Source organism: Crocuta crocuta, unplaced genomic scaffold, assembly GCF_008692635.1.
Source record: "Crocuta crocuta isolate KB4526 unplaced genomic scaffold, BGI_CrCroc_1.0 scaffold266, whole genome shotgun sequence".
Lineage (NCBI taxonomy): Eukaryota > Metazoa > Chordata > Mammalia > Carnivora > Hyaenidae > Crocuta > Crocuta crocuta.
In genome coordinates, this window is record NW_027531005.1 from 7565577 (window position 1) to 7586284 (window position 20708).

Here is a 20708-nt window from a genome sequence, read left to right on the forward strand (position 1 = left end):
AATCCTGGAAATGAAAGAAAGCTATGAAGCAGATTTCCTTTTCACAAGCAGCTATAAAATTCTGCACATTGATGTATCAGTGATTAATTATTTGAACTACAGTAGTCCTGAGAGATTTCCAAGGATTAGAGCAAAAGCAGGAGAGGGATGTTGGTAATAGAGACTCAGCTCTCCAACCCACTCAACCACCTGACACTGCAGATGAGCCAAATCAAGCAAGAACAGCAACCCTCAAGATGACTTCACATTAAATTAGCCAAGAGCTGGTGGAGGCTACTCTGAAGAAATCAAATTAAGGAGCCACGAATGCAGAGTATGAGGAAGGGGATAGAGTCAAAGGGAATAGGCAGCTGTTTAACTGGCTTGATGGGTAACAAGTATGGCTGTGGTCACAGGGAAGGCACTACCAGGCAGAGAATTCCAAAGAAATCCAAAGCTTCTCCATTCCCTGGCTTGTTCTTTACTACTGAGAACCAGGATTGTAATTCCAATTATAATAAAGATTATTAATCTTCCATAAAAGGACACCTATTTTGATTTGTTTTACAGTGGTCAGGAATTGGGCAGTGGTTCTCAAATGTTAGTGTGCACCACAATCACGTGAAGTATATGTTCTAAGAGACTGCTGAGACTCAACTCCAGAGTTTCTGATTCAATAGGTCTGGGGAGGGGGAAAATTTGGGGAAGTCTGTAAATTCACATTTATAACAAGTTTCTAAGTGACCATGACATTGCCGGTTGGAAGATCATACTTTCAGAACCAATGGGTTAAGGAGTCGACTTGTAAGGCATTCGAAGGAGTCAAGGGTCAATGTCAAGTGTTCTCACTTTACTGTTACAATTCATTTTGGATTAAAATTACATTTCCAGCATGAGAATCTTCATATGTTTTCCTGAAATACTTCTGAAATACATTTTGAAACCAAATATTTAAGTGTTGTGTGACAGAAGCATGAGTCTCTTAGCCAAGAAGACAGTGTGAGGGTAAGCCACTCTGTGGTATGTGCAGACAAGGCAAATTACGTAGAAAGATAACTCTAGCACTTCTTCTGAATGAATATAATCAGAGCAGACCAATGATTACTGAAAAGACTGGGCAAGGAAGATTAATTATGAGTTCATTATTTGATCCACCCTTGGGTTTGTGTACAACATAGCAAGAAAACCTAATGAGTTCCAAACGTCCCCAACTCCTCACAATGGTCATCAAGACACATCTCACAACTTGAGTTCCAGCAGAAGGAACTGGGGGCAGGAAGAGAAGAGAAGAAGAGAAGGATAGGATAAAGAGACTGAGCAGATCCTCTTAATATCCTGAGGGAGAAAACTATCTGGAAACACAGCTCTCCAGAAGTGGCCATTTGTGTTGCTTTAAATGCAGATTGATTACTGCTATTTGGATGTTGAGTGCATCATCTTTTCTGAAGAAAGGGAAAAGCTAAATTTCCCCATATTCAGCTGTATCGTCAAATCACTTCCCCACACCAGTTCTTTTCATGCATTTTCCGTTATCCTACTTGTAATAGCGAATCTACCCTATTCCCCAACAGCGAACCGCCCCCCGCACCAACTGACATGTGTTGAATCCCACGAACAACCTCATAACCATGACCCCTAACTGTAAAAACAACATGTAGTGGGGTGTACACTTCCAGGGGTAAAAAAAAGAAAGGAAGTCACTAGGATCCTGAAGAGAAAGAACAGCCCCGTTTCTCTGTGCTGGCCTCCAACCCGCACAGGCATGACTGTAGTGCAGCTGAGCAGACAGCGCAGATCATTCACCTGGCTCCAGCTTTCTAGGATCCTTGGGCTAAAAACCCAACACCCCGGTGACAAAGTTCCATGATTAAACAGTAAAGAAACACAGAAAACTTCCAATCAAAGCTCTGTTTCTAACAATATTCAGTAGGACCTAGTTTTATTCAAAGAGAAATATTCATTTGTTGAGGTCATTAGATTGAAAGTGAGAAATCTTGGTTTCTTTAAAGCTGTACCATTAAACCATCAGAAAGATAAGAACAGAAGCTAGATAGAAGAGATGAATTTCAGGGAAATGTTCTCATGGGAAAATTTAACAGAAATGAGAGACAGAATAAAAGAAGATGTAAGGCAAGCAATGTTAATAACGGACAAGGAGAAAAGAGGAGGGGCTAAGAAAACAGGAGGAAAAGAGAAGAAATAGGAAAATCGCAATATCCAGAGGTACTATTAAAGTTATTTAATGTCGGTCCCTCTGAGATTACATGCTTTGTAAGGCTTGAGTCTATTATCTTTTTTCTTCATTACTATTATCCCCAATGCCTGGGACCCAGGATACACTCAAGAAAATGAGAATGGAGAGAAGAAATGAATGCAAAGCCATCACAGGCAAGATAAACCTGCCTTGAACAACTATTCCCAGTAGAGAAATGATTTGTTTTCTTGGAGAACTGGTTAACTCATATAATCTATACATTGTGAAAGGATGTATTAGTTTCAAATTTTCAAAACACACAATTCAACTCCAATTTTCTCCCTGGATTGGTACAGGGATGAAACCTGATTTTTATTAAGACATTTAATAAATTGGAACTGTGTCAAACCAGTGGTGCTGAGCTCTTCCATTTCAGAATACCAGAGCCAGAGGTTTTAACTTAGCAACAGAAAGTGCTGGTGAGTTGAGTCTTCAGATTTCATTCATAACCAATACTGTAAATGCCAGTTAAATTAAAGATACGGAGAGGAGGGAACTGATCCAAAAGTTTTGTATTTTTTTCAAGAAAAAGCTTGAAATTTCTTTTTTTCACCTACTGAAATTTTGTGAAAAAACTATAAATCAGGGAGAAAGTGGAGCTGCTATGGCTAAATTAGGAGCGGGAGACCAAAAGCACTTCAGTGGAAATGCATGGAAATTAGTAAGCCCATCTCGGCCCCCAACTACCACATCACCCAGAGAGAATGTTACTTCAGTTTCCCTCTTAAACGACTAACTGATACTGGCCTAGGAAAGAGTTAGCAAGTTCTAGCCTTCTGATCAAAGTCTGTGATGGAAATGCCAGCACAGATTTCCTAGAGATTCAACCATCCTAGGTGAACACAAAAGCTATTCCATAGGATTTTAATTAAGGAGTGGTGTTTATGGAGTTTGGAGATTAGACGTGCAGAAGTCAGCAAGGCAGGAGCACTAGCTGTTATGTTTTCATTTTTAAAGAAAGGGTATGTTGCAAGGTTTGTTCAAGGAGAAAAATGAGTCTGTGTTGAGGCTGGGGAGAGACAGGGAGCCCAGGCGGAGCTGCAGCAGGGGAAGGCTCGGCTTGCCTTGCAACGACAGGGGACACTGCCAGTTTTCTAAATCTGCAGTGTGCCAGCTAAGAAAGAGAATACAAACCAAAAGATAAGGGAGAGCCTGCCCTTTTTTCTTCTCCCAAGATAACCCTAACCTCATTATGTATGTCCAGAATGAATCTAAATTCATTTAAATCTGCTCAGACACTAGACTGTTCGATGCAATTGCTTTTCCACAGTCAAGCCGGGGCATCAATTTTTTTTCTGAATATATACATCCTTATGTTGAAATTACAAAATCTTAGAAGTAAAAGGTGCCTTAAAAGAATAAAGCCCCAACACTGAGCTAACATAACTTCTGTATTTTCCTGCAACAAGCCACAGATTCTAACAGTTTCTAGGAAATTTTAAAATATTACGTTTTTAAATAAAGTTACTGGTAACTTTAGGAGAATGTACACAGATGATATCCACCGGGTCTGGACGTCCAAGGAAAACAAGGCACACAGCCAGGCTTTGATCTGACTCCAAGCATTACCAGTTCCTCGTCAGTGCCCATAACAAGCTCAATGAAACCCCACTTGGAAGACCTCTTGGAACACCAAGGAAATTCACATTCTGGTCTACTTCAAATTAAACTGAATGTGTCATATCAAATACACAGGCTAGATTATGAGAAAATGAGAAGGGTCCCAATGATGACTCAGTCTCTTGGAAATACCTCAGAAGGATAGGAGACAGATTCTCTGAAGGAGTCAACAGCCCCACCTTAAGTTTAGAACACCCATCCAGACAAGTAATTCAGTGAGCCAGCGAGTGAGAAATACTGAAATAAAACAAGAACAGAAAATGTTGGAAAGTCAATATGGGGATGAAAAATTAGGATGGTGCAGGAAAGAAATGAAGCGTCAGATTCCCAAAGAAGGCCATATGAGGCCCCTAAAACGGGGAACCAAGTTCAGCAATGTCAACACAAAGTGTGGGTCAGCTGTACATAAGGTCTTTTTTTTATTAAAAGCACGAAGGACACACACTGGAGCTCTCAGAACCATTGGGGGTGGGGTGGGGGAGGGAATCAACGATTCTTCAATGGAGCCTGTGAGAGGAGCGAGGTGGGAGAGTACCAGCAAACATGCCAAAACCTTATCTTGCCAGGACACAAGGTAATATGGGAGGAGGCAGCTGATGATAGACAACTAAAATGGAAAGGAAGGTGCCTATTGGGATTAGGGGTTTATTTATCCTTTCAACAAAAAAGATGTGCTTTCTTCTAAATATGCCAGGTATTTGAGATATAATGAGGGTTTCCCAAGCGGAGAGGCATGTGAAGGAAGGGGCCTCAAAGGGTCAGCACACTGAACACAGCTGCTTAAGTGGTATGAGCTCGCTTCTGGCAGGCAGGTGGACATGCTCGAAAGCAGCAGGCAGACTTCCAGCTGGTCCTCATCTCTCTCTCTCTTTCCTGGCTTCCCAGTAAGCACAGAACACATCACTCCCAGAGTTCCCATCACGGCCTGAGAAAGGGCAGCAGGATGTACCCCCTTGCAGGGGAAGCAGTGGCTGCAGAGCCCTGAGAAAGCTCATCGACTCCTGGGCAGGCAGCCGTGTTGACCCAAGACGTCAGCTGAGTTAACAGGCTGCCCTTTCCCCAAAGCTTACAAGGTTTCCCTAAAAGAATTAATGGCCAAGCAGTGCTGTGGAAAGCAAAATCAATGGAAGAGTACTGTGCACCACTGCCAATATCACTAGTGATAACCAAAGGGAAAAACAGGAAGCCAGGGGTCAGGGACAAAGTAATCTGTTGGAATCAACACCCTCATGGGGAAGGGCTAAAATAAATTGCTGGCTTTGCTACGTTACCTTCGCTCACATATTATTTACCTAACAAGTTCCAGGATGAAAGACTGATAGGAATATAGCAGATGTTATTAATTTAGCCTTTGCTAAAGCATTAGATACAGTACCTCAAGAAATTGTACTTGGGAAATTAATTCAAATTGGCTTGGTCCAGCACACAATCATCAAAGATTAAAAAGTAGCTGAAGGATGATAATCAAAAGATAGTTAAGTGACAGTCTATACAATGAGAGACTTGGGGTCAACACCAAAGCCATTCTTGTTTAGGGGTTCTATTCAGGACCTAGAAGAGGGGTAAACATCTCACTAATGAGATCTGCAGAGCACACTGAGCTGGGAGGTGGAGGATCCGCATCGGCGGGGGCATAAAATTATAAGGCAGAGTTCAACTGGAAAAAACAGCTAATCCATCTAGGGGAAAACAATCCTACACTTGGATAATATTCAATGGACAGGCAGAATAAGGGGCAGGAGAAGCATGTAAAAAGAGCTCTGACATGTTGCAACGTGACAGAACCAAGTAAGAACGCTAAGGCAACAACGAGGAGAGTGTCATGGGGGAATGGAGTGCTTCAAAGTGAAAGCACACTAAAATAAAGCAGAGGGCCAGAAAACAGGTGGTCTTAAATGAGCAAGGTCAACTCTACCACTAAAAAGGGGGGAAGGTACATTCTGCACTGAAAATGCTTTTTAATGGCTACAAATCCCCCATTCCCATCTGGCAGGTGTGCGCCTCTTTCTTGGGTCTTCATTCACCTCGCTGGGAGTCAGTATCTAGAAGATGGCACGGGGCTGCCCTCCTGGGGCTCACTAACAATACTGCTTTAAAGGAAGACTCACAGTTCACGCTGGCCATTTCTCCTAATTCTTTACAAGGTCTGTACTGCCTTATGGCAGTGCCTCACAGGCTTGGGAAAGTGGTTAATTCCTCTCTGTTTACTCAACCTGCAATAGTGCAATGACCCCGAAGCAAGTTTTTCCACCATCAGTCTGAAAGCAATGGCTCAACACAATTATCTCTAGGCTGCTCGCTGCTTTAGCAGACAAGCATGTTGTTACATTGATTCTGCTTAAAATGAGTGCTAAAGAGCCGTTTTCTTAAAACCTCAAAGTTGAAAAAAATTTCACTATCCTCAATACCCCAAAAACCAAACAATCCAATTAAAAATTGGGCAGGGTCATGAACAGACATTTTTCCAAAGAAGACATATACATGGCCAACAGACACATGAAAAGATGCTCAACATTACTGACCATCAGGGAAATGTAAATCAAAACTACAAAGAGAGATCATCTTGCACCTCTCAGAATGGCTAAAATCAACAACACAGGAAACAATGGCTGTTGGTGAGGGAGTGGAAAAAGGGGAACCCTCTTGCACTGTTGCTGGGAATGCAAACTGGTGCAGCCATCCTGGAAAATAGAATGGAGGGGTTCCTCAAAAAGTTAAAAATAGAACTACCCTACAATCTAGCAATTACCCTACTAGGTATTTACCCAAAGAATATAAAAATACTAGTTCAGGGGGATACGTGCACTCTGATGTTTATAGCAGCATTATCTACAACAGCCAAGTTATAGAAACAGCCCAAGTGTCCAATGATTAATGAATGAATAAAGAAGAAGTGGTATATAACTACATGATGAAATATTCCTCAGCCATAAAAAAGAATGAAGCCTTTCCATTTGCAATGAGATGGTGAGAGCTAGAGAGTATTATGCTAAGTGAAATTAGTCAGAGAAAGACAAATACCATATGATTTTCTCATATGTCAGATTTCTTAAGAAACAAAATAAATGAGCAAAGTGGGGGAGTGGAGGGGGGAAGAGAAGAGGGAAGCAAACAAAGAAACAGACTCTTAACTATAGAGACCAAACTGATGGTGACCGGAGGGTGGTGGGTGAGAGGATGGGTTAAATAGGCGATGGGGATTAAAGAGTGATGAGCAACAGGTGATGTATGGAAGTGATGAATCACTATACTGGACACTTAAAACTAATATTATACTGTATGTTAACTGAAATTTAAATAAAAACTTAAAATATTTACAACACAGTCTATCAAAATTTCACTAGACACATACTCATTAAACTAGCATGATGTAGCTATTTCCAACAGTGTAAGAAAGAATACATGGGCAGCTGGCTAGCTGAGTTGGTAGAACTAAGGGCAGACCCTTGATCTTGGAATTGTGAGTTTAAGCACCCACATTGGGTACGTACAGCTTACGTTAAACATTTTTTTAATTAAAAAAAAAAAGGTAAAAAGAAAAAGAAAGCCTATTGTGGGCTCACTTTCCAGAGCAGCTATGCCAATTATTTTCAAGTCTAACTGCCAGTAGAGTGACCCAGGGGCAGAACACAGGAGTCTAGATCCTACCTAACTGCTTAGTGCTCTTGCTATGCCGCGGATTCAGAACCTAGTTTTCAGCTTACCGCTACACCTCGCCAAGCCCACCCACAGGCTGAGCACAGGCTCCCCCTTCGAATCCCACCAAACTGCAGTGTAATCACTGTCCACTTCCTAGAATAGTTAGATTATCAAATAGTACTCAGAGATATGAAGCTCCGTTTCCTTCTATTGGTTCTTACAGCCAGGCTGCTTGCCTAGGCAAGGTAAGGAGGAGGAACCGAGGAAGATTAAGAGAATCACCAATTATGGACTATATATCATGTTATTTTATGCTGGCCATTAAAGTACCTTAAATAACCAAAGTTATTGGTGTATTCACTGAACTCTCTGTGTTCATGAATCAGACTGTAGACAGGGCCTATTGGGAAAAGCCCACAAGAAAGAATCCAAAAAGCCACAAATATCTGACAGACTGATTTCTTAGCTGACATTCTGTGTGACATTCTATAGATGCTCTATCCATCAGGATGTGACATAGTGTTAGAGGTAAATGTCACATATCAGGGCAATGTTCTGGGCCAAAGAGCAAAAGAAGTGATCTCAACGACAAAATCTGAAGTACAGATAACAGGTGCCCAAACCCATTCCCCCTCAAGCTGTAGAGCACCAGCTGGTTAACTACCAAACTTCTAGAACTAAGTAAGTGGTCGAGTGTGGCATACACCTCTTTGAAATATGGGCTATATTTTGGTTGAGACCAAATAGTCTGCTGAACTACCTAGGTCAGTTCACCAATAGAAGCTCAGTTTTTGCTCTTTCCTAGGAAATCTGGGAATCACTAAACTACCGGTACCACCCAATGACAGAAGTCTCTGTAAGAGCCAGAAGTAATGTCACTGGTAGGAAATAACCCTGAGCAGTATGCATGTCCTTGGGGCAACCAGAGGCAGGGAGGAAGGACAAGAGTAAAATGTCACAAGGCTTCTCAAGTGCTCTCCTGCCAGCTGTCAGAAGTGTGAAACAAAAACTCATTTCCTAATAAATGTTTTCATTTCCTTCGTACATGACAAAAGGTTGAGAGGTGATAAATGGGAGGGGCCGGGAGCAGAGGTCTCTGGAGGTAATAACCTGAGGCAAATGTCCTGCACACATAGGCAGAGCTTCCTTGTGAGTCCCAGGGAAGGACAGACTGGTGGTATAAAAGTATAACCATAACACAGTTATGTTCTCACCTAGGAGTCATTTCACATCTACATCAGATCATATCTGATATATGCTTATTTTACAGATTTAAAACCAATGGAGGCCCAAGTGTTAGACAGCTCAAGGTTAGACAGCACATTCTAAATGTGCCCCTTTTCTTCTGATGGGGAAGAACTGGGATAAAAGCATACAAGCTTTCTCAGCGCACTGCGTTCCATTACATTCTGCTCCAAGATGGGCAGGATAGTGGGAAAGAAGAAAGCGGGGCTGTGGGCCCCACTGTGTTCCCTTTAGTAATTACTCATCTCACCTGGCCTCTGCAGCAAGCAGTTCGTCGTAGTGCGAGGAGCGCTGGTCGTCATCCTGCCGGTATCGGATCACCGTGGCTAGACCTTTGCTGACGAGGGCCTCAGCAATGTTTCTGCAACCGAAAAGATGGGTCAGTGAGCACCAGAGGTGTACACGGGGCTCAGTCAACAGAAATAATAACAGTCAGCACCTGGAGGTCTTAACGCATCCTGACACAGGGAAGGAGAAGCCAAGGATTTCAAGATCAGTGAGTTGTTAGGCTAGAAATCCAAATAAAAGGTGGAATAACAAAGTTCTCTAGCTCAGCATCTTTCTAGTTACTACAGTCAGATGCTATATCAATCCATACATAAAAACCAGCAGAAAATATCTGTAAAAAGCCCACATTACACAGGGCTATTTACAGAATGTTATAAACAAGCCACTACCCTCAAGAAAAGTCTGCTCTAAAATATCAGGCACACAGATAAAAAAAAAAACAGAACACATAAAAGCATGACCTAAATTTCTTAAAATCTCCTTTCTAGCCTATAGTGTAACTAGAAAATGCCTTATTCCAGCTTGGCAATGTTAGAAAGGTTAGCTTAACATAACACCCCCAGTAATTCTCTTCTCCTCAGAACTCCTGACAGTGGTTCTCCCAACCCAAAGGGGACTTCTAGAAGGTAAGACTATGAATGAATTTGGGAGGGTTACTGTGGAGGAATGAGAGTTTGTTATGAAGAAATGGCACCAGATGGGGGAACAAATAAAGTAAAAAGTATAAAATCTGAGATGAGCAGCTTTGGAGCAATACTCCAGATAAAGAGTCCTTTTAGGACTACAGAAATATTCTGATTAGAATCCTGCTTAAAGCAGTTCTCAAATGTGTTGAATCTTCTTCATCAGAATAACAGGTGTCACCGTCTACGTCGCCTCTGTATACTCTAACTAGAGAGTACACTGGAAATGACACTCAGACAACCAGGCATATTCGCCTGGTTCCTCCCCACGCTGGAAAAGAACCTTTGATGTGAAGCAAAAACGAGCTGCAAACTGCAAAAAACAAATTTCCAAAAATTACCTGTAGTCACCACTGGAAGACAAGAGGCATGATTCTGTTGGGGGAGAGTAGTGCTTATGTCTTTCTTTGTGTCTGTCATAGTTGCACCAAAGGCCCCACTCAAACCATCTGGTTGACTGCCCTTTAGGGAGGAGGCAGGGTAAGCAATAGGCTACCGTACCATATGCTAGGATTTAGTGTTGTTTGGAAATGTAGTTAACTCTTAACCCTCTAGTGTTCTTAGAACCTCAGACTCTGGAGGTGCTGATGACTAGACTAACCACTTTATGTGCATATTTAAGCCACTGAAGGGCTCTCTTCATCAAAACCCAGGAACTTTTTTAAAAGAAGAAGAAAAAAATATGTGCGGGTAGAGAAAATAGGAAAAGATGCTATGGCTGATTCTCTCTCATTATGTGCCCCTCTGCTGCCTGTTTATCTACTGCCAGCACGATATTAATATCTCCAAACCGCCACGGAATTAGCACTTCTCAAAATCCACTCCCACAAAGAGGCTGCTTTGCTGGCCACCCTGTCTCCTGAGTCACCACAGAAGTGTGCTGGCAAACACTGTCATTATCACAGAGTGAGGTTTGGCCGCATGGAGAATGCCAACAGCCCCGAGTCAGCAGCTGTAGGTATTGCTATACATTGAGAATTAATTGAGGGTGTTACTAGGAAGCCCCCAAAAGGGCAGGATGGTGGCCTCACCCACCAATGGGCCAGAGAGGAGAATGGGGAAACCTCTACCTATGTCCCATGTGACGGATTGAGAGGTCCTGGGGATTTGAAATGCCCAAAGAACAAACACCTATTGGTTACTGCATTCTGAACTACTGCAGTCAATACATGGGGTTTGGAGAAGAAAGCTGGAATGACTGAACAGGCAAGAAAGATTCACACAAATACGCTTCTACACGAAAAGATAGAGAAAACAAAGCAAAACAGTACAAATGTTTAATGATCCACCTCTGTTAATGCTGTTCAAATCAATTTAAAGAACTGAACTTGAGTAGCTGCACAGCCAGCAGGGAACTAAGGTCACAAACCTTCCCTTCTGTATCCTATCAGCTAACAGATATTCTTAGACAAACCAGGTAAGACCTCGGATTCCCACTCCACAACCTGCCCATGATCAGCCTCTCCCTTCTCTTCACAGCTTAGAGCGTAAGCCATGTTCTCTTCTCTTCTTATCCCTAATTACAGATTTCTCCTGGAGAAACAGTGGTGCTGGTGCTTAGTGAGCAGTGAGTAAAAGCCCACGAAATAATAACAGCTGTCATTATTGGGTATTTACTACAAGCCAAGCATGTGAACATTACATCATATGTATTTTTTTTTTTTTTTGGTGTGTGCTCCCCTGTGAGAATTCATTACACCATCTTACAATTATAAATTGACTGTCCATCTTGCTTTCTAAAATATGAGGGCTAAGAGGGCAAGGGCTGCATATTTCTGGATTGAAGTGCCTAGTACAATACTTGGCATAAAGTAGGCAATAAATAATTTATAAATGAACTTAGTTTATTTAGGATAACTTTTTATTTATTTGTTTTTTATTGTTTATTTATTTTTGAGAGACAGAGAGAGACAGAGCATGAGCAAGGGAGGGGCAGAGAGAGGGAGACACAGAATCCAAAGCACATTCCAGGCTCTGGCTGTCAGCGCAGAGCCCGATGCAAGGCTTGAACCCACAGACCACAAGATCATGACCTGAGCCAAAGTCAGATGCTTAGCTGACTAAGCTGCCTAAGGCACCCCAGGATAACTTTTTAGGTGGGACAAAATCACATTTAATATTGTTTCAATACCTCCTGAAAATTTTGAGGTACTATTTGGATTATCAGAAAAACACCTAACCACTTTGGAAATACAGCCCTGAAACATTATTATCCTAAGCATCTATTAGCCAAGCTTGCTCTGCATAGAGTTAAGGACAAAAGCTTTCTACATGCCTTACCAGCTTTTGTCTTTCTCCTCCCCATCATCTAAAATTTGAAATGAAAGAGAATGAATGGGAGAGCAAAAAAATTCAATTATCCTAGGTCTATGTACTTGACTCTCTCATTCACTTCTTTTGGCCACTAATGAAAGGTCCAGAGATTTTCCCCTTGGCCAACGATGGCTCATAACCTGACACTGGTGTATTCATCAGTTGCCCAGTGAAAAAAGTAGAACATTTAAATTGTGTGCCATGGCATTAGGCTGCTTTAGACAAATTTATAAGTTCTGCTTTCTTGAGTGTATCAGTAATTCTAATCCAATTACACATGTCTGGCTCGAATGGATAATTCACAATCAGCATACAAAAAGGGACCTAGCAGCCTTGGAAGTCTAACAGGATATCATCTCTCTGTATCAGCTAGAAATACAAGGAATTAGTGCTGGGACTGAAATGCTTCTACAAACTAAAAGATAAATTTATATTCTGGTAATAGTGAACCATTACTATTAGGCGTGATCAGGTGTTCCTGATACAAACACAAGCAACACAGGCCGCACATATAGGCTTTCTCAAAAGGTCCCAATGTAGTTGACATCTTCCCTGCCCACTTGCTTTCACAGTAAGCAGGTTGCAAAAAGCTCACACTTTCCTAATATAAGATACGTTTGAAACTATGGGGTACTACATTCTGCCAACACAGTGAACAGGTGTTCTAGGCCCACACACAAGAAGAGGATTCTTCAAAAGTAGATTTCAATTACAGTAGTTTATAATTGATCACATTTTGCCTAGCCCCATTTTGTCCCAAGACACTGATCGGTCAGGTAACTGTTTAAGATCGCCCTGATTACTTAGCTGTGTGATTGTGTGTAATTTTGAAACAAGCTTACAGAAAAGTTGGACACGCTGTAACAAAGAACATACCCTCCTTCTTTGATCCATTTGAGAGTAACCAACTGATTATACCCTCATCCTCAAAATTTTTAGTGTGCATTTTCTACAAACCAGGATATCTTCCTACAAACTCAAAAATAAAATGAACAGAAGGACACATTACTACCATCTAATCTACAAACTCTACTCAAATTTTGCCAATTATTCCAATAGAATATTTTGGGGGGGGGGGGGGATGNTTAATCTTTCTTAGGCTACCCCATGGCCTTGACGCTTGTAAAGAGTACAGGTCAGTTATTTTGGTTTGTCTGATGTTTTCTTGTGATCAGATACAAGTTATGCAGCTTCGGCAGAAATACCACAGGAGTGAAGGATGTATTGTTCCCTTGGCCTCCTACAAAATGTATAATTTACTGACAATGTTCCCGTTGATCACTTGATCCAGTTTCTCCACTGTAAGGTTACTCTTTTTCTCTTTATAATTGACAGGTATTTTTTGAGGAGACCCCTTAAATTATGTAATTTTCATCCCTCAAAATCTCAAGTTATTCATTTAATTATATGAATATAATGTCATGGGATATCATTTCATTTAAAGTCATAATCCATTACTATCATTATTTGTTGTGATGTTGAAATTGTTCCCAATTTGGCCAATGGGAGCCATGTCAAGCTGGTTCTGTTTCCTATGGACATGCCTCCACCCCCATCATTCCTTGAGCATTTCCTTGCTTTCTGGTATAACAACATATTCCAAGCTTATCTTGTGCATTTTCCTGCAGTTCTGAAATTAGTCATTTATCTAAATAGCCAACATTCACATCTTTATTTCTATACATTTATTTCTATATCAATCTATAACTACTGAAAACCATGTGCAGCAGTCATGAAAATGTGCCTTTCGGATCTCTGACTGCAGGAAGTGTAATTGACTGACAGTCCCAGCTGCTGTGCTCTGAAATCCATCACTGTTCCAGCCAAGGCAATGCTTCCACCAGCTGCTCATAGCCTGAGCACAGTGGATACCGAGGCAGGCCTGTTACTGAGAGATGTGGGACTCCTCTGACAGCAACTCTGGCTTGAGGACTCCTTGTTGGCTTTACGAGAACTCTCTTAGAACTTGGCCAATTAGACTTTTGCAATTCAACCTTCCTTTCCTCCCACCCTTTGCCAGAGATTAGGCCTGTACTGCAGTCTAATGGCACTCCCAGGCTCTTTCAGGTCTCTTCCCATTTTCCCCCAATTGGATTTTCCCCAATTAATCTCCTTCATGTCTAATTCTGTCTTGGCATCAGCTTTTTAGAGAACCTGAACTAATATACCGGGAGTTCACAAAGATACCTACAATCCTACCCCAACACCACAGTTTTCATTTTCTTCCTTTCCTTCTGACAGCAAGAAACCTGTATTCCATTATCCTTAACAGTTTTACTTATATGAATAAACTTTGGTATATACACTGTCTCACTCACACACTCTGTGACTTCCAGGATTTGGTCCTAAATGTAGAACTAACTTAAAGGGAATGCATCACTTGATAAAACAGAACCTGGGTGGGGCACCTGAGTGGCTCGGTGGGTTGAGCATCTGCTTGTGATTTTTGCTCAGGTCGTGATCCCAGGATCATGGGACTGAGCCCTATATCCAGCTCTGTGCTGAGTGTGGAGCCTGCTTGAGATATTCTCTCTCTCTCTCTCTCTCTGTCTGTCTCTCTCTCTCTCCCCCTGTCTCTCTCTCTCCCCTTCATTCTCTCCCTCCCTCCCTTTCTCTATTCTCAGTTCCTCTCCCCCACTCATGCTCTCTCTCTAAAAGTAAAAAATAGTTTTTAAATACATAAAACAAAACCCCCTAAAACAGAACCTGAGTTTACACGGATAAGTATTTCAAGAGTGGGCACAGAGAGTAATACCATTACACACACTTGCACACATGCATGGATGCCCCCGCCCCCCACCTGCTACATTCTCCATCTGAACAGGGATTAACAGATAACTCTCAATGGCTAGGGCTCAGAGATCTTCATCTAGCTGTTGGAGCTTAACATTTCCCACTTAGAATACCATCTACATTTATCAGTCACTGAGCTGTCCATGGTGATTGCAAAAGTAGAATATTTTCCTCAAAGCAAACATACATGTGGACACATATTCAGAATGTCAGCCTATAAAGAAATGGCTCTACACCATATCTAGTCAAGGCTAAAGAAAGGGTTGAAAGATAATCAACAGCTCAATTCATTTACAAAAGTCACAATGTCTGTATCAGAGGTTCGTTTTTCACATGTGTGCATGCACACACACACACACACACACACGCACACATTTTTTCATACAATGTTTACAGTACCTTCAAGGCCCTGTAGACAAATCTCATAAACTGAGAACAACATGCAGGCCATGGCTATTCACTGTGAGAACATGGGTCCAACAAGACATCAGGCATGTAGCCTGGCTCCCTGTCACCCATGACCCTCAAAGACTCCAATGTCTTAAAGCCAAAAAGCTGCCTTCAGATCCTTTTCATACTGGCTGCACCTATGCCATAAAGAGAGGCTTTCTCACAAGTGCTGGGATGGAGGTCCCCAGCTGACAGGGTTCCAGTATTGATTTCTAACATACCAGATGGCACATCTCACTTTGCCTCAGCTACACAGGGATGTTCTACTGTGGGGCTGAACCACAGAGAAGAAGCTAAAGGGTGCTGACATCTTTCTTTGCAAATAAGTAAGAGAAAAGGAAGGAGGGAGAGGTCACCACAGGATTTAACAAAGAGGCAGAAAGCAGCAAGGAAGAGAAAGCTGTTTTCTTCAGAATATTAGGTCCACCTTTAATCCTATGGTTGGCTCTCCACTCTAAAAGAGTGCAGAAGTGGGAGAAATGATTAATGGCTAACAGGCCCAAAAGCCAGGCTCCCTTTAGATCTTCTTTACAAGTTCACACTAAGACCTCTAATATCTATGTCCTTTGAGGCAGGAACCTGACAATTTCAGACTTGAGATAGACTTAAGTTTTTATAGGCTGACAAAATAAGGCTATAAAGGGCAAGAGTGAAATTCTAGATGAGAGGCATCTACAGACAATGGGCAATGAATAGGTCTCTTTTATCATGTTACTGTTTTTCAACCAGGCCTCAAACTAGGAAAAAGTCTTTACGGAGAAACAAGTAGCTTCTGAAAACTCAAGAAAGTCTCCAGGGGATCACACACTGTCCCCTGCACCCAGAGTCCTTCATGCTCCAATCTCCAGAGACTGAGGTCCCATGAATCTGGAACAATGATCCACATCTTCCTTAAAATACAGCCAGGAGGCACTTCCCACATAACCAACCAGCATATGTGGACAGGAGATTCTGTTTTAGAAGCATCAATAATTAGAAACATCTGAGGTGGCACAACATCCTTTATAAATTTATCAAATCTCTCTCCTACCATAGTCCCTATTTTTTCACTCCCCCTTTGACCTAATGTAATTCTAAAAATAACTAAAATGGATTTTTAAAATCTTTTTACTCTCAAAGGCTCCCTTTTCTGTTTAAAAAGTCCTGTTACCAAGGATGACCACCAAAGGATCTGAAAAATGGCTAGAGACTTTCTCAGAATTCACGACACAAATTGAAAATGAAGATTCAAATGCCTTGATGTCCCATAGACAGGTTTAGCCAGAGACTAGGGTGAAATGAGGGAGAAAAGCAATCATTATCATGGGCTATAATAAGTCTTCGGATATGACATCCTTGGTCCAGACTCCGGAGATCCACCAACCCAGCTGTGGTTATATGGAACATAAGACACAGTGTGACCTACAGAGAAGCAAGTAAGACAAGAACAACCAAGTAGGGAATGGGACTGATCCAAACACCCTAGAAGCAAAACAAGCAAAACAACCCAGTGTTCTGAAAAAAGCTCTCTCATAAGTTTTAGTTCAAATTTAATGAGCATTCAGAATATGTACAGGTTCTAAACACAACTATTCTGTCGATGAGAGCATTTTCTAAAGACTAGAGTTGAGATATGAAAATCAAGAACTCTTGAGAATGATGGTCTTCTCTTTGTACTTTAATGAATCCTAATCATTCTTCCTCAGGGGGAGGAGGATGTGGAAGGAAAGAGTGAACACTGATAGAGACCTACTTCCATCTGAAGAATTCAAAAGGATACACAATTTGAATGAAACCAAAGAAGGTCCATAAACAAGACTGGCAGGAAGAAAGACCCACAAGAGAGGAGGAAGGGAAGAAGGGAGGGAAGGAGAAATGGAAGATGGAGGGGAAAGAAAAAGGACAAAGATCATTCCGTGAATAAATTATTGTTTTGTAGACAGTTAAGTCCTTGAACCCCCACAGCACACATCCATCAGAACGTCATTGCTAAGAACAGGCTTACTCCTGAGCACTGACAAAAGCCTCTTGAGCTTCAGCCATGTCTCAATGAGCAACCAACAGTGCTCTTTGGTTTAGGAAGAAAAAAAGCAAAGCTATCTAGGGACAAGGGTTTGAAAAGTGGGGGTCAAGAAGAGGTAATTCTCTACTTCAACATGTCTCTAAGACTTATCACGCCCATTGCCTTATTTCCACTCAGGCCCTACACAAGATCATACCGACTCTCAATCTCCTGAAAGAACAACTAATAGACAGGAAAATACAACAGAAACATACTTGGAAGCCATAGAATTAAACATGTAACCCACTTTATAACTCTGGCTAGTGGAGAGAAGAGTGTTGAAAAATATGGGTCAAAGTGATTTAGAAAAGGAGAGGGGGAAAAAGCATAACATCAAAGAGTTACATAAAATAGTTATGCTTACTAAATAGACAATTTTATTCTGCCCTCCGGGATTTCTGCAGTACTGTCATCTGATTGCCACCTCTTACACGATAGTTTCATTCATTCAGCAATATCATGGTTATGGCTTTATAAGACAAGGAAAACTGTGGTTTTATACTCTATTATGCCAGCTCCTCTGAGTATCATTGCACTTACCAGTCATATCTGAGTAAGTCAGGACAATGAGGAACCTTGGATGATGTATGAGGAGCATATTAAATATAAGTGGCAATGAAATGATGTCCACCCTTAAATATCTAATATTTTCCCCAAACTGTAACCATCAAAGTAGGACAGAAGAAAAACAGTCAAGAAGAAAATGTCTGTTTAATAGACAGAAACTATATGCATGGACTTTTCTGAATCTCCTTTATACCATAGGACAGAACATGGAGTATGTACCCAAAGTGACACTCCCTCTATCACACAAGATGCTTCTTTCCCAGGAGATAAACAGATCCTTCAAAAACAATTAAGCAATTAAATGTTGGATCTAGTTTGAAGAAAGTAAACTGTCGAACAAATATGTACTCCCAGTCCAGCCAAACTGGTCCCCTCAATGCTAAATATGCCATGCAGTTACATTTCCAACTCTCTGCAGGACATGTGAATTCGTATGATTCATCACCATGTAAAACTCAGCATTTCAAAAATAACACTCCCTTCCCCAGATTAAGCTTTTCTAAAATCTACTCGATCAGCTCATTCTCCTAACGTCTCCAACTGGAGGGCCATCATAATCCCAGTCCCCTCAGCCTGCTGTCTTTTATTTCCACATAAAATTAGTTGTCAAAACTTTGAACTCAAATCTCCAATGTTTCATGAATACTCTCTTTCTTTCTTTCTACCCCAGTTGCGGCTCTCACTGCCTCTCACCTGGGCCACTTGAATCACCATCCCCTGCTCACTGTCCTTGCAATGCCCACCAATTCCAAGCACTGTGCGCTGAAGCCTCTAAAAGAATTGGTCTGGCTAATAATCCTCATTCCCAAATCCACCACAATCCTAAGAGAGCTTTTGTTTGAAATTTTCCAACACAGAGACAACATTAAGTTATCATATATGATAATGGAGGGGAAGGAGAGAAGGGGGACACAGAAAAAGAGAAGGGAGGAGGAGGAGGGGGATAAGAAAAGTAGTTAGAGGGAAAGAGGGGAAATGGACTCTTTTTTAGTACTATCCTAAGACACGTTACACATTTATTAAATCCACTTCATGGTCACAAAATCCTGATGGGTTAGGAACTCTCATCAACCCTATTTTGCAGGTGAGAGACATGAGGTGCAGAAAGTTTATAAAGGTCATAAGCAACAAGTTGTAACCAAGAAAAGCTATGCACAGAGAACTGGCATTTCCGTGATGAAAAGGACGTTGCTAACAACCTTACTCACACCTCATGCTAGAAGCATCAGATGACAGAACTATTTCTTCGATTTTCACTCAAAAGATAATTTCAGATTTAATGAACATCAACTGGGAGTTTGCTATCGGATAGGCCTTTAACACACGTTAATTTACTTCTGCTTGCAGTGCAGAGATGATATGTATAAACAGCAAACAGTTTCAGATTTACCACAAGCAATCCTGTTTCTATGTGTCAGAGCCACGATTAGAAGGCAGATTTTTTATTCCAGTTCCAGTTTTCCTTTGACTAAACAGTACCACAAATTAGAGTAACAGACTTTTAAAGGCATTCTGCAACAGAGCCCTCATATATGTCTCTAAACCTATTCCATAAATGCCTTTCAAACTTCTGCTCAATCTTAGTCTATTTAGCTACCCAGCAAGTGGCTTCCATTCTCCCGTCTATATGCTGTTGGCTGCACCACTCACTCACTCTGCACTCATCTTTGCCTCACTGTATCTTATTTTCTTCCTTTGCGTACGCATCTGGTCTTCCTAACTAGATCATATTCCTTACCAGATCAAAATGAGCCAAACACTGGGGTGCCTGGGTGGCTCAGTTGGTTAAGTGTCCGACTTCACTCAGGTCATGATCTCACGGTTCATGGGTTTAAGCCCCGCATAGGGCTCTGTGCTGACAGCTAGCTCAGAGCCTGGAGACTGTCTTCAGATTCTGTGTCTCCCTCTCTCTGCCCCTCCCCTGCTCATGCTCTGTCTCTCTCTCGAAAATTAATAAATATTAAAAACCAGAAAAAAAACAAAAAAATAAAACAAAAATGAAACAAACACTTAGTAGATACTTAATAAAAAAACAGATGAAGACAGACCCAGACAAAAACTGAACATGTTTAAATGGGTTGTCTAAAGAAACGCAGAGAGTGACACCACCACTATGGGCATCTAAGATCCTTCGGCTTCTCAGCCTATTTCCCATTATTATATTGGTGTCATTTAAAAATTCCACAAAATAGGAACATGTGTTTTGTGTTCGTGAATTATCCAAGATATCCTTAATACATTAAAGACTTATCAGAACATCAAAAAAAATCTAGCCAAATATTATAAATTGATCACTCTATTACTAATGTTAGCCTAAATACATACTAAACATTTAATTATAACAATTAGAATTAAGTATAATAATAATTGTCTTCCAGGCTTCGGAGGACTTTCTCGGGGGACAGGGAGAAATGATTCAAAAATGTGTGATGACTTTTCTCTCAATATATATTCCAACACAAGGTAAAAATGCACATTGTAAACCTAAGTATGCTTTCTTCATCCGCTTATTTCTATGCTCCCCTTTCCCTTGAGAATTGAACATTTTGCAAAAGAGCAGTGTGGGAGGCATGGGCAGAGGTGTGTAGTGAGAGTATCCTCAAACGTCACTCCCTCCGTAATGGTGGGGGGCATTAACTGAATGTGTATAGTCACTCAGGGGGCTCCTCCCCCTACCATTGTTGTGGACTCATTAATTAATTCACTGACCCAGAAGAGGTCCTGCTACAAGTGATGATCATAGTCACTCCATACTTATGTGCATGGTCTTTACACACGTTAGACAACTGACAAGCCCCTTTTAACAGAGGGCAATATACCACTGTTGGAGCTCTCT

The 20708-nt window shown here is 41.3% G+C and overlaps 1 protein-coding gene across 1 annotated transcript in view; it reads right to left on the reverse strand.

The window, feature by feature from the left end:
• SND1 (staphylococcal nuclease and tudor domain containing 1) overlaps positions 1-20708 on the reverse strand; it is a 417734-nt gene that overhangs the window by 179991 nt on the left and 217035 nt on the right. Inside the window, exon 13 of the mRNA XM_077770770.1 lies at positions 8988-9098. Within this exon, the coding sequence (XP_077626896.1) occupies positions 8988-9098 (111 nt within the window). The remainder of the gene's footprint in view (positions 1-8987; positions 9099-20708) is intronic.